This window comes from Trichechus manatus, unplaced genomic scaffold (assembly GCF_000243295.1).
Source record: "Trichechus manatus latirostris isolate Lorelei unplaced genomic scaffold, TriManLat1.0 scaffold00197, whole genome shotgun sequence".
Taxonomy (NCBI): Eukaryota; Metazoa; Chordata; class Mammalia; order Sirenia; family Trichechidae; genus Trichechus; species Trichechus manatus.
The window spans coordinates 299,510-315,138 of NW_004444133.1; the positions used below are offsets into that span (position 1 = coordinate 299,510).

Sequence of the window (15,629 nt, forward strand, 5' to 3'; positions counted from 1 at the left end):
GAGAATGGCTCCGAGCACGTGACTGATCCTACTTCCGGCCCAGGGCACTCGGCAGTTGCTGAAGCCAGTCCGGGACCCAGTGCAGAGCAGGGAACAGGGAGGTAAATTGGAGAGAGGTTTTTTCCTAAGGGGGTTGTTTTTGATCCGCACAGTAGGCCGTACGCAGTGACTTATCGTTTGCTGGATTGACGGCTACTTCTCACTGCTTCTGGGTGGCCGTGTGGACTCTCTGGTTCTGGGTTTCTTCCAGTACAGAAAACACGCCTTCTGAACACCGATGCTTGCCTGCCTCATCGCTCACCCCAGAGCTGCTCTGGCCTGATGGGCTCAGGCTCTTGCCGGTTCATGTCTGGCAACTCCTCACTGCTTCCAAACCGTCTCTCCCTCCCCTGCCTCTCTGTCTGGTTGTTCAACTCTGTCTTTGATATTCATGGCTCCCAGATTGCCATATATAATCAAATCACTTGTTTTTTCAGGTCTTTGTTGTAAGAGGGTCCACCAGAAGTCTCTGACTACTCTGCCATCTTGGCCCCGCCTCTCGCGCCTCATATTTTGCAAGCTTGCCCAATAAAGTGTACTTGTTAAGTAACAATTTGTTTCCTGTATTTTTATTAATAAAAAACTTGTGATTACTCATTGGGACTGATCAACCAAAAATAAAGATACCTGACATTTTAATTTTAGTTAGGTTTCTTTACCTTTAGTTAAGACAAATAAACCAATTTCCATTAGGTGAAGAGACGTTAAAAAGTTGAATTTAAAGTACTGTAAAACATTTATGTTCTGTTGTTCGTTGTTGGAATAGAATGAAGAGAAAGGAGAACCATTAATGAATTCGTGAATTAGAGCAGAATTCCTTAGATACTCTTTTTCCTCCGGAGTTCTGTTCTTTTAATGCTCTGTTTCTAAAGCCAGACATTTATTTTTGTATATATGTAAACTTGTAAAAAAAATATATACTTGTCTGTCTGGTGAAGAGTCAGGTATTATTATTTGGTGTATTTATGTGAGAGTGCTAGTGATTCTGATAAATCTTATGAGCAAGAATAAATGAAATTAATAAATGTATTCTCAATTCAGCTACCTTGAAAGTTAATGTTTAACGTAACTTCTTTGGATAATCATTTATTAAATTGTTAAAAATTTAAGAAATGAAAAACAAGCATGAATATAAAAGAACTGAATTTTATTTTTAGAAAGTAGTATAATCTGTTATAATCCAAGTGATGTTTTCGGAACTTTGGGGGGTTGATTAGGGTTTGTTGGGGGAAATGGTAGTATGTTTTTTAATATTTTGCCACATTAATATTTATAACTTTTTTAAAAATTGTGTTGCTGTTTTAAGGGTACTATTCAGTGACATTAATTACTTTCACAATGTATAATTTATTTTTAATCTCAATATATATATAAGTGCTAAAGAGATTTCTTATAGTCACTTGATTTCTAATAATTTGAATTTTTTCCCAAATAGTCCTGAACCAGCTGCCTCTTCCATCTCCTTTACCTGCTACAACTACAAAGAGCCTTCTCTTTAATACACGAATAGCAGAAGAGGTGAACTGCCTTTTGTCCTGTAGGGATGATAATTTGGTTTCGCAGCTTGTCCATAGCCTCAACCAGGTATCAACAGATCACATGTAAGTACAATCAATTTTATATCTAAAAGTAACTAAAGTGAAAAGTTTTGGTCTTACTAATAGAATTAGTATACCTGATTTTACTTTGTATTTTGAATTTTTTTTAGACATAGTTTATTTTTAAAATATATCAATATCCAAGTAAGAATATAGCCTTAGTGTGATGAGATATTAATGAGATTTAAATAGGCTGTAGTTAATATTTTGAGACACCAGTTTTGACCCATGGAGTTCTATGAAGATCTTTTCAACTGTGTTGGAATAATGTTGGAATTCATCAGCTATACAAAGGTCTAAAATTGCTCATGAAACTGTCTCCCTTCTTCCTTGTATTGCAACAGTGGTTAGAATTCTCAGTCACTCTACAGACTATGTTGCTTGCGTTAGAACAGGTTCACATGTTCTTCATGGTCAGTATAATAACTCAAGGACTGACTTCATGGAAGGCTGCTACAAAATCTAATTTTTTCTAGGACTTACTGTACCATATGAACATAAATGTATATTTTCACACAACAGACTTTTTAAAACAATATTGACTTAAATTATGTAGTGTGTTTACAGAATGTTTTTTGCACAAAGTACTTTTTTTTTTAAAAGTAATGCTTCAGTACAAAAATGAAACATCCTTTTAATATCTTAACAACACAAAAATGTGTACAAAATTAAATCTCTAGCCCTTATCTGTTCCCATCCACTACACATTGATGATGTATCCTTCCATTCTTGAATTAATTTTTTTTTTTTTTTAATTTAAAGGTGCATTATTTAGGGAAATAAGAATAAGACACATTATAATGGAGAAATGTCTACCAGTAGATGCAGTACATACTTTGGGGCCGTTATTAAAGCTAATGACTTTAAGATGAAATACTACATAGGAATTTTCTGGTAGAAAAACTGAGAAATGGTTGGTTAAAACTGGAAAGAAATGAAGTACTAATATTTTGTCACACCAGAAGTTCAACAAAGTCTAAATATTACATCATTTCTTATACCTATATGTCTGTATTCAAGGTTCACCAAATGCTTTTGAAAGTAAGGGAAATAAATAGCACATAAACAGTTAGGATTTATTTGATGGACAGCTACTTTAAGATTGCCCTCAGTGGGACTGAATTTCTGGGCGGAGGGGACCAATGGTCTCAGGTAACATGTATCTCAGTTGGCATAACACAGTTTGTAAAGACAGTGTTCTACAGTCTACCTTGATGAGTAGCGTCTGAGGTCTTAAAAGCCTGTGAGCAGCCGTCTAAGATACTCAACTGGTCTCACCCCTTCGGGAGCAAGGGAGAATGAAGAGAACAGAATACAAGGAAAAGATTAGTCCAAAGAAGGACTAATGGACCACAGCTACCAAGGCCTCCACCAGACTGAGTCCAGTACAGCTAGATGGTGCTCGGCTACCACCACTGACTGCTCTGACCGGGATCACAACAGAGGGTTCTGGACAGAGCTAGAGAAGGATGTAGAGCAAAATTCTAACACACACAAAAAAGATCAGATTTACTGGCCTGAAAGAGACTGGAGAAATCCCGAGATTAAGGCCCCATTTTAGCTCAATAGTGAAGTCACTTCCAAGGTTCACCGTTCAGCCGGGGATTGGACAGCCCCATAAAACAAAACGGGACTAATGAGGCACAGCAGTCCCAGGACAAGGACTAGAAGGCAGAAGGTGACAGGAAAGCTAGTGATAGGGAACCCAAGGTTGAGTAAGGACAGTGTTGACATGTAGTGGGATTGTTAACCATTGTCATAGGGCAACTTGTGTACTGTTTTCTGAGAAACTATTTTGTTCTGTAAACCTTCATCTAAAGTGAGAATAGCAGCACAACTGGAAGAATGTAATTGATGTCACTGAATTGTGCACGTAGAAATTTTTGAAATGGTGTATCTTTGGCTATGTATATTTTCACCAAAAAAAAAAAAGGTCCTCCAAGGTCGAGAAGGGAGAATGTTGACATGTCGTGGGGTTGTTAACCAATGTCATAGAACAATATGTGTACTGTTTAATGAGAAATTTGTTCTGTAAACCTTCACCTAAAGTACAATAAAAAAAAAAAAAATTCTAAAAAAAAAAAAAAAATGATTGCCCTCAGTAATTTATTGAGTTTTATAATCAGGTACCATCTTTATAGAGTTTTTAGATTGGATGAGTGGAACAGATACATGTAGAATATAATTTAAAAACACTGCCTATATTTAACTTTTTTAGATATAACCTTCCATAGTGTGTTTTAATTTGGTATTTACTTTCAGATTTTTTGAAAATTGCTTCTCTCCTTAATCACGCTATGTTAGTTATTTCCCCCGATGACTTTATTTGAGAGAAAAATGTAAAATAGAAAAATTATGTAATCTCTGGGTATTCTCTTAACCGTTATGGGAAAAGTATTTCATTCAGAGGACATTGCCAGAAAGTCAGACTCATTCATATTCAGATGTAAAAGAGAAAATACTTTCCAAGACCAGATGTTAACTTCTTTGCATAACTGTCACCTCTGTACCCTTCCATTATTTTGAATTGTTTATAGTAGACTCTGTTTTCTACTTTAAGACTAACGTGAACATTTGTAAGTAAACTCATAGTTACATAAAATAATTTTTTGTTTTGTTTTCTGTTTAAAATAACAAGGAAAAAATGGTGTCCTTAAAAGAACTCCTCTTTATTATTTTTGGTAATTCTGTTTCTCTAAGGGATAGCATTTTCAGAAATCCATAGTATTGAACATACCTGTGATTTATTTTTAAACCATAAATCATCTTGATTTTCGCCTCTGCCTTTTCTGAATTTCACTAGTGAATTGCTACCTAAGTAATGTAGAATAGAGAATATTTAATTAATTATTATTTTTATTTATTTTTTTTTAATACCAGAGAGTTGAAAGATAACCTTGGCAGTGATGATCCAGAAGGCGATGTACCAGTCTTGCTGCAGGCCGTCCTGGCAAGGAGTCCTAACGTTTTCAGGGAGAAAAGCTTGCAGAACAGATACGTACAAAGTGGTAAGAATGTTAATAATAGATTTTTGTAGCATATTTTTCTAATGGGTCTTGTACCAGAACTTGTTTCTTGTTTAACACGTGTAATTAAATTCAGTTGTCTCCTAACAAGCTGTCTATCATGCAGGATAAGTGAGTAAAATTTCTAAAAAGAATTTTTTTTTTGTTTTTAATCTCTATCTTTGGTCCTAGATTAATCATGTGGTAAAGGGATGTTTAAAATGTACAGTTTTACAGCTTCTGTATTTTGCTTTTCAAAATGAAAACAGACAAAAAAAGAAAAGAACTTTTGAATGTTAGTGAAAGACTGAAATTATTTAAGAGATGATTTACTGTTAGAAGAATATAACATGTTTAACTTTTTTGTGTGTTGCACAGGAATGATGATGTCTCAGTACAAACTTTCTCAGAATTCCATGCACAGTAGTCCTGCATCTTCCAATTACCAACAAACCACTATCTCACATAGCCCCTCCAGGTAATATATATCATTTATTAACTATTGTTTTCTGTGACTAATATGCTAGTAAATATGCAGTGTATATATTTAGGTAATGATGAATTATATGTAGTTGAAGCATGGAAATGATTAGTCTTTAATAATCCACATGAATATTAACCTTAAAATAAGTGACATAGCTGTCATCTTAGTAATTTAATTTTATATAGACAAAAGAATGTGTTAAAATAACTGATGTGTTGAAGAGAAATAAAATATTTATAGAGTGGAATTTATTTTAGGGAGCATGGCTTTACATACCTGAAACAGATTGGTGCTCTTATATAAGTAAATGAAAGACCTTAATATGTATAAACTACTTAGTTTAACTATTAATTAGACTATGAATTGTGAATGATTCTTGTAATTATCTATTTCACAAAATTTTTCTGTTTACGTAGAATTTATAACGTATAAATTAAAGTTTGGAGAATTTTATCATAGTGAAATTTCAAAGAATGTCGTATTTATTTCATTTCCTGATATTCTTTATCTGGCTTTTGGGTTTTAGCCGGTTTGTGCCACCACAGACAAGCTCTGGGAACAGATTTATGCCACAACAAAATAGCCCAGTGCCTAGTCCATATGCCCCACAAAGCCCTGCAGGATACATGCCATATTCTCATTCTTCAAGTTACCCAACCCATCCACAGATGCAGCAAGGTAAGAAAGTTGTTTGTTATTTTACTGGAAATGTGATTACCTAAAATTCCAAACAAATTATTTTTTTTTTTTATAATTTTTAAAATACAAACTAAAATACTATACTGTAGGCTTATTTGTTAATAAACACTTTTTTAGAGATATGTCTTAAATCATTAAATCATGTTACTTATATCATTTGGTAAGTTATCATTGGGGAGGTAAAAGGAACATTTGACTCTTTAGAATAGATTATTCTATAACTGAATATATTTAGTTAGGAAACTAAAAGCTGCTTTTTAATTGAGCTGTGTTTTTACAGTTGCATTAAGCAAAAGAAGAAATTATATTTTAATTTGCAAAGTATATATAGTGCGAAAAATTGACTATAAAGTTGATACAGTACTAGTATAGGAAAATTAATAATATATGCAAAATTTTTTGAGTTTATTTCACTAGTTCTCGATTGAAGTCAAATGTGGGTAGAGAATATGATGATGTCTTGTTAAGGTTATATTCCTTTGGGATATATTTCATGGGTACTAAATAGTTGTTTCATTATTAGTATAAATTGATTTTTTCTTTTTGGTAAATTTTCAATAGACAGAAAGTACAAAAGATAATATAACAAACATCTGTGTTTTTGCCCACCATAATCAGCAGCAAAATTTATACATTTGCTGTCAGTCATTTATTCCTGTGTGTATTCTTGTTTTTTATTATGCACAGAGCATATTTTTATTTATAAACTTTTAATTCAGTCATCTATTAAAACAGCCAACTTCTGGTTTCCCAAAGGTGGTTAATAAAATATTAGGTTAAGACCATTTCACATGCTAACTCAAGGAGAAACTTGGAGGCAAATCATAGATTTGTAATAGATACCTTCAAAATTACTGACTTTAGTGTGAGTGGTGAACGTACTTATATCCCATAGGCTTTTAATACTTGTGAAACATTAAGTGTACTGTGTTGCACAGAGGTTTGAGGAACATTTTAAATATTATTAATCAGAGAAAAAAGGACACCTTTATTTCTTACGGAAATGTCCACATACACATAAGTATGTGTAGGAAAATACGTGAAGTTTTTACTCTTGAAACTGTGTTGATGTTTTTTAACAGAATTAATTCTGCTTTTTCAAAAGAATAAGTTGAGATGACAAAATCAAGAGAGCAATATAGTTTAGAACCTGTGTAGTATTGATTCATTTCTTGGAAATTATAAGATATTTAAGGAACTAAAAATATTATTCATGACTTAACCCCACCCAGATATTAAAATTATTCTAAATAAGAAAATTTAGAAATAAGGCAGATATGCACAGTTAATATAGAATATGAGAAAGGTAACATTTAAAACATTTTTCTCAACTTTATATTATAAAGCTTTAACCATGCAAAAAAGTTAAAAGAATAGCACAGTTAACCCCTTAGGAGTCCCTGCCATTCACTGTTTCCTCATAGTGTTGTTTAATTTGCTCATATGTTCCTTATATTTCCTGTAAACTAGAAGTTAACTTTAAAGGGTTGATTAGTTTCCAGTTAAACATTTTTGGTAAGAGTACTATGTAAGTGGAGTCCCTGGATGGTGGAAATGATTATCATGCTTGGTTGCTAACCGAAAGATTGGCTGTTCAAGTCTACCCAGAGGCACCTGGAAAGAAAGGCCTGGCAATCTGTTTCTGAAATATCAGCCATTGAAAACCCTATAGAGAAGAGTTCTATTCTGACACACATGGGGTCACTATGAGTCAGAGTCAACTCAACAACATTCGATTTGGTTTTTACTACATAAGTAATTGTTGCATTCTTTATATTGTATCACATCAGAAGTTACATAATGTCACATGGTCCCTTTATTAGTGATGTTTAGGTGGTGACCACCTGACCTCTGCATTGTAAAAGTACCTTTTTTTCCTTTACAATTAATAAGTAATCTCTGCGGTGATATTTTGAGATTATGCAATTATCTTGTTTCCCATTGACATTTTACCTAAGAGGGTTAGAATTGAATAATGGTCCTTGCTTCATCAGTTTTCACACTGGTCATTGGAAAATGATGATTTTTCTGATTCTGTCATTCTAAAGATAGCATTTTTAATCAGTAGGTTAGAATGGAAAGCATAACAATGATTATGAGGATGGCGCAGGACCAGGCAGTGTTCTGTTCTGTTGTACATAAGGTCACTGAGTCAGAACTGACTTGACAGCATTTAACTAACAACAACAGGTTAGAATGGATTGTTTAATAAATAGTGTTGGGTTGATTGGCTAGGCATTTTGAAATTTTAGTTGAATTTTTAAATTACCTACAGCAAAAATGTTATACATAGATAAACGATTTACAAGTATTTTCTAAGCCATAAAATTACAAGGAGAAAACATGGTGAGTTTTTGGTAATCTTAGAGTCAAGAAGGCCTTATTTCTAAACAGACTTAAAACCTCAAATTCAGAAATGGAAAATAAACCAAATTAATTAATATAAGTTTCATATGAAAATATGGTCAACCTGGCTCGCAGTTAGAGATGAAAATCAAAATGACATAAAATTTTATGCCTGTAAATTGGTTACACATCATTATTTGATACTCAGTATCAGCAAGAATGCAGGGAAACATGAACTTCCTACAGTCTTGATAGGGATAATATAAATTGATATATCCTTTTTAGAGAGTATTTGACAATATTTTTCATAATTCAAAATGCATATGCCTCACTCACTAGTTTAAAGTCTACCTCCTTACAAAGGAGAAGGAATCAAAACACATTCCAGCAGTTTTAATGGTAAGTTATACCAAATATTCAAGAAAGAGATATTCTAATCTTAAACCATTCCAGAAAAAAGAGTCACCACTCCCCCAACTCATTTTATAAAGTTATTTAATAATCTTGCTACAAAATCAGGTGAGATAAGGAGAGTACGAGAAAAGAAAATTATATAACCATCATCACATATGAACATAGAAAGAAAATTTCTAAATAAAGTCTTAACAAACCAAATAACCCATGTTATCAATCTGTATGGCAAAAGTAGATGTATGTCAGGAATACAAGAGTTAATTCGCATTAGACAGTTAATATAATTCAGATTAAGGGGGTGATGATCATATGAGCCTCTTAATAGATTCAAAAAAGCATTAAAAAAATTTGAACTTCCATTTGTGATTTTTAAAAAACTTTTCACAGAATAAGAATAGACTGACACAACTTTATCCTGATAGAAACTGTTCATCTAGTGGTGAAAACTTAGAAAATTCCCTTGAAATTAGGGATAGGACATGAATGCCTGTGATCACCACGGTTATGCTGTGGGATAGCGGGCATCCTAGCCAATACAGGAAGACATTCTTGTATAATTGTCTCTATAAGACACTTATGTTATAAATATGTATGTATAGTTATTAATAAAGAAGAAACAGTGTCAGTATTTTCAGGTAATAGAATTATCTTTATAGAGAATCCAAGAGAAGCTACAGATAAGGTATGATAATTAATAAAAGTATTCCACATAGTTACTGGATACAAGATAACTATTTTAAAGTTAATTCAATTTCTGTATACCAAAAAAGTAAATAAAGTTTCAGTATCATTAACAGTTTCAAGGAAAACCATGTGATGCCAAAGAATAAATTTAACAAAAATGTGCAAGACCTTTGTGGAAAAAAGTACAAAACTTTTGAAAGAGATCAAAGAAAATGGAGAGTTATGCTATCTTTATGGATGGGAAGGCTCAAGAGGGTAAAGATTAGAATTTTGCCCAAATTAGTAAATTCAATACAATTTTAATAAAAATCTCAAGTGAGATTTTTCTAAAAATTCATATGGAAAAATAAAAGTACAAGAATAGATAATTTTAAAAAGGAGCAGAGTATAGACGCTTAATCTAACAGAAATCAAGATTTATTTTAATATTGATATAGGCATGGAAAAGAAGAACATGGTGAAGTGAAACATGATTAAGAGCCTAACAACATACCAGTAAATAAATGGAAACTTTATATACATGGTATTTTATCTTAATGAAAAACAACGATCTTTTTAATAAATGATGCCGAGACTACTAGTTAATCTATATGGAAAAAAGTAAAATTGGACCCCTATCTCACATTATGCATAACAATAAATTTTAGATGGATTAAAGACTTAACTGTGGAAAGCTAAAATATAAAAAATTTAGAAGAAAATAATAGGAGACTGCCTTTGTGATCTGATCTTGTGTTAAAGAGGATTTCTTAAAATAGAAAGCAAAATCTATAAGGGGAAGGATTAGAAATTTCAAGATAGTTAAAGATTTGTTGTATCCAACAAGTAATTTCAGGAATACATGAAAAACTCTCACAAATTGTTAAGACAAAAACTAGTAGAAAAATGTACAAAGAATATAGACAAACTATCCACATAAGAGAGAATCTGAATGGTCAATTAAAAAATCCATTGCTGTCGAGTCGATTCCAACTCGTAGTGACCCTATAGGACAGAGTAGAACTGCCCTGTAGGGTTTCCAAGGAGTGCCTGGTGGATTCTAACTGCCGACCTTTTGGTTAGCAGCCATAGCTCTTAACCACTATGCCACCGGGGTTTCCAAATGGCTAGTACACATGAAACACATGAAAAAATACTTGGCTTCATTAGTAATTAAAGAAATGCAAATTAAAGGGACAATCATATACATTTCCCACGCTCAGATTGATAAAAAGTATTGGCAAGGATGCAGTGCAGTAGGAACTCACATATACTATCAATAGAGTACACACAGACATAAGTAATTTGGAAAGCTATTTGGTCATAGCTAGTAAGGTTTAAAATGAGCATATCCAGCTATTTCACACCTAAATATTACACCCTAGAGCTCTTACACATTTGTACAAGGAGTCAGGTACAAGAATATACATTGTTTATGTCAGAAAAATGCTGAAGCAATCTAAACATCCAACATAAGAATAGGTAGATGCATTATGTACATTATACAGCAGAAATATATGCTATATTTAAAAATTTAAAACTACGTATATTATAATGGATACATCTCAGCATAATACTGAATTAAAAAGCAGGTTAAAGAAGGGTATATACACATAACATACCATTTATATATATAGTTATAATATGCCAAACAATGCTGTGTGTTACTCGGGAATACATTCATTTATAGCAAACGTATAAAGATAAGTGTAACCAGTTACCATCAAGTTGACTCCAACTCATGGAGCTTCCATGTGTTTCAGAGTAGAAGTGTGCTCCATAGGGTTTTCAGTGCCTAAATTCAATATAGTGATTACCTTTAGAGAATCAGGAAACCCTGGTGGCATAGTGCTTAAGAGCTACAGCTGCTAACCAAAAGATCAGCCCTTCGAATCCACCAGGCACTCCTTGGAAACCTTTTGGGGCAGTTACACTCTGTCCTTTAGGGTTGCTATGAGTCGGAATTGACTCAACGGCAGTGGATTTGGTTGTTTTGGTTTAGAGAATAAGGGGAACAAAATGGGGGAGAGAGAATGCATAGGTAAATGGAAAGCTTCAATCATATCTGTAATGTTTTACTTCTTTTCAAAAATAGATCTGAATAACATCTGGCACAATATTAAGATTTGATCAAGCTTGGTAGTCGGTACATGAGTGTTATATTATTTGCTGTACTTTCTGTATGTTTAAAATATTTTCTTGTGAACCCTTATTATTATTATTCTCTTCAAGATTTTAACAGTTTATTTTTATAAAGCTTTTATTTCTTAATTCTTATTAATTTCAGCATCGGTATCAAGTCCCATTGTTGCAGGTGGTTTGAGAAACATACATGATAAAGTTTCTGGTCCGTTGTCTGGCAATTCAGCTAATCATCATGCTGATAATCCTAGACATGGCTCAAGTGACGACTACCTACACATGGTGCACAGGCTAAGTAGTGACGTATGTAATATATTAGTTATCATTAAGGTAATAAAATAGTTCTAATATTTGTTACATAACTTAGTATTTCAGTTCCACAAATGCTTAAAGGATATCTGCCATATATCAAGGAATATACAAGGTACTGAGAATCTAACTATGAACAAGACAGTTCCTGTACACATAGAGCTTATTTCTAGAGCCTGGGTCAGTAAACTATAGCCTATAGCCTGGCCCACGAGCTGAAATTGGTTTTTACATTTTTTAAAGAGTTGCAAAAACAAACAACAACAACCAAAAAAGAACAGCAACAAAGACAATATATGACAGAAACTGTATGTGGCCCACAAAACCTAAAATTTTTTATTATCCTTTTTCAAAAAAAGTTTGATGACTTTTGCAAAAAAAGTTTAGAGGTTTAGATTCTTAATGAAATACAATTTCAGTTTTAAGTTATTAACACCTGCTTACACCAAAATATTCTCTTAAATAATGAACCTTTATTAGTACCTGGATATTTTTTCTTATAAGACTTGTAAAAAGCTTTTTTCCTGAAATTAAATGTTGCTTTGATGTTATTAAAATATTCCATGTACTGGAAATTTGTGTTGTTATTGATTTGGTGATATGTTCATCTTAAGCTATATATATTTGTATAAAAGAAATGAAAATTATGTCAGCCCTTAAGATAATGGAGATGAGAGAGGACTCTGCCTTCAAAAACATTTACAACCTGGTAGGATGTTCACAGCTCCTTTTGTAGAAAATAGTAAACAAAAATGGAGCACATTAGTAACACCAATTTTCTTATTCATTGCCATGCTTAGGCTGTTGATTCTTTTGGATACAGTTTCAATTCTTCTAAGATATACCAAGAAGAAAACAGGAAAGTGCAGAAGAATTATGCTTTTGAATACCAACACTTTACCTGTCAGTAATTTATGTCTTTTATTGGTTCTCTTTAAGATTTCTGTAGAGCTTGTCCTATCATTCAACATACAAATTTTGTACTCTATTCTTAGGATGGAGATTCTTCAGCAATGAGGAATGCTGCATCATTTCCTTTGAGGTCTCCACAACCAGTATGCTCCCCTGCTGGAAGTGATGGAACTCCTAAAGGTATTACTGTCACTAAAATTCTTTCAGCATTTCATATTTCAAGTTGAGTAAAGAACTCTAACTTCTTAAAGCAGATACCAAAAAGTTATTCTCTATTGCTTTTCATTTGTTCTACGAAAAAATGAGGGCACCCGTTCTTAAGCAGGTCTAGATCATGGAGTTTAAGTTTATTCCTATTCATGGATTCATTCAGCAACCATTCTCTGTCAACTATAGCTTTCTAGGAGATATCCAGTATCATTCTCATTGATAAATCCAGTGGTCTTTTTAGAACACAGCTTTCTTAACCTCTCTGAAACATTTGAAATTATTGATCAGTCAGTCTCTCCCACCCTCACCCCACCAAAAAAACTCATTTCATATCTAGTCCACCTATTTTCTTTTTATTTTCTTTCGTTGGTTCCCCCCACCCCCCGCCACCCCCTTAGTTAGCTCATCTCCTTGCTGTGTCATTTCTCAGTTTCTGTTATTAGTCTCTTTGTCTTCCATTCTACTTTCTTCCTTGGCTGTAGTATCCGTTTTGATAACAGCATTGATTACTTTTGTGAACAGGATCAGTGTCTTTAGTTCCAGTCTTGTCTCCCAAGTTGTAATTATTCATTTCCATGCCAGATTTCCTTGATACCTTGCTGGTATTTCAAATACATGTTCAAATTGTTCTGGTGTTTTTTTGTTGGTTTTTCTTTTTTTCTTTCTTTTTTTTTTTTGTCATTCCCCTCTCTCTTAATGCTAACCCAGCCCTGAATCATCTTGACTTAAAAATTTAGAAGTCATGTTAGAGACTTCTCTCACCTCTTAGTCAGTTATTAAATCTAACCTGTTCTATATTAACTTTCCTAAATCTTTCACATTTAATCCCTGCTCTTTAAAATCCTGTCTGCCCTTCAAGATCCAAATTAAATGCGGAATCTGCTACGGACCCTCCCCTGATCTCCCTAAGCCATTAGTTTGTATTTTTTCTAATAACTTATACTATAAGGGCAATGGTGGCCCAGTGGCAGAATTTTCACTTTCCACACAGGAGGCCCAGATTCGATTCCCGGTCAGTGCACCTAATGCACAGCCACCACTCATCTGTCATTGGAGGCTTGCGTGTTGCTACAATGATAAAAAGGTTTCAGTGGACAGGCTAGGAAGGAAAGGCCTGGTGATCTACTTTTGAAAATCCTACAGGTCACAATGGTCTGATTTACAATCAGTCCTGGAGATGGTGAAAGACGGGTCTGCATTTCATTCAGTTGTGCATGGGATCACCATTAGTTCAGCCTGACTTGACAGCAGCTAACAAAAACATACTATATTTAGAACATGAATTTTGTTTTGTTAATCTTTGAATTTCCAAAGAACCTCACATGGTCCTCTGCCTATGATAGATTCACTAAATCATGAATTTAAGTCCAGGCTATTTTAAAAAATACTTTAAATTATAGTCAGATAATTTTAATTATCAGGGTTTACTGGAAGAGAATATTGTACTTCACTGGTTTTTAAGTAGCTTTTAATTAATTACAGTATACCTGATATTTTCTCTAGCCATAAGAAGTTCTAATTATAGCCATCTAAAACATGGACTGGTCTGCCTCATATGATAAAGATATTTTTTTCACAAGATGTATTCCAACAGTTTTATCAGGGACATTCTTCACAAGATGAAAGTAAAACTGTTATGCGTCATTCTAATTCTGTTAATTCTCTGAATTTTGAGGGATAAAGGTAACCCAGCCTCTGAAGGGAAGAACAACTTCCAGGGTAATTCTGTTTGTAGGCATCAAAGTTGGGTGTATACCCCACAAGTGTTGTCAGGGTCGGAAGTTAAATTCAGGCCGCCAGGGAGGGTTTAACAAGAATTTGAGTCATTGATGTAGATAACCAACCCAAGTTTGTTATAACTCGTGAGATAGATACATACTTTACCCAAAATAGAGGCTTCTTATGAAGAATGTGTTTATGAGCTTGTTTTCCAACTAGTTTTGAAGGGTGTCAAGTCTAACTTGTTTCTGGGGTGAATGGTTAGAATTTGAAGTTGGTTTGACAGTATAGTTCATTAGGAGATTAATATAGTTTATTATAATTTAGACTTTAGCCAAATGTGGGTTTAAATTTTTCAGGTGTGCTGATTATATAACCTCGGGGAAATTTCTTAACCTCTATAAGCTTCGCTTTCCTTTTCCAAAAAATGGAGATAATACTAAGAATGTTGTAAAAACTAAGTGAATTGATACACAAAGCATCTTGTGTGAGCTCTGACACAAATTAAATGGTCCAAAAGTGTTAGTTTCATTTCCTTTCAGTGTCTCATATGAGCTCAAACCCATTGCCCTTGAGTTGATTCCGACTCATAGGGACCCTATAGGATAGAGTAAAACTGCCCCATAGGGTTTCCAAGGAGTGACTAGTGGATTCGAACTGCTGACCTTTTGGTTAGCAGCTGAGCTCTTAACTACTGCACCACCAGGGCTCCCATATAAGCTCAGTCTAAAAAAAAAAAAAATCTATTGATTGATATAACCTCAAACTAACATTTATAGTAAATTGCTCCAGTAGTATTGTATCATACTTTATTTAATAGGTATGTTTTCTAAAAAGTTACATTTTTTATATAACATTTTAAATTTATTGAAATTACTAATTGGAAGTATGTATTGGTATATTATGGGAAATTCATTTTTTAATATCCTCGCCTTTTCTGTTTTATACATTTAGATATTTTATGTAATTGGTGTTCTGTTAAAGTAACACTTGTTCCTGTTTAACCTTGATTCTTCATGCTTATGGAGGAAAAACCATAATTTAAGATGGGTCTAAGTTTTAAGTTTTTGTCGGTAAAGCACTTTCAGT

The 15,629-nt window shown here is 33.4% G+C and overlaps 1 protein-coding gene across 5 annotated transcripts in view; it reads left to right on the forward strand.

Annotated features, from left to right (window-relative positions):
- NIPBL (NIPBL cohesin loading factor) overlaps positions 1-15,629 on the forward strand; it is a 213,703-nt gene that overhangs the window by 98,717 nt on the left and 99,357 nt on the right. For 4 of the 5 annotated variants that reach the window (XM_004387886.2, XM_023742000.1, XM_023741999.1 and 1 more), the window contains 6 exons: positions 1,475-1,640; positions 4,518-4,645; positions 5,021-5,120; positions 5,653-5,804; positions 11,536-11,693; positions 12,695-12,791. In XM_004387886.2, coding sequence (XP_004387943.1) covers positions 1,475-1,640; positions 4,518-4,645; positions 5,021-5,120; positions 5,653-5,804; positions 11,536-11,693; positions 12,695-12,791 — 801 coding nt within the window. Of the gene's footprint in view, positions 1-1,474; positions 1,641-4,517; positions 4,646-5,020; positions 5,121-5,652; positions 5,805-11,535; positions 11,694-11,737; positions 12,603-12,694; positions 12,792-15,629 lie in introns of those variants that run through there. The other variant, XM_023742001.1, reaches the window with a different exon arrangement.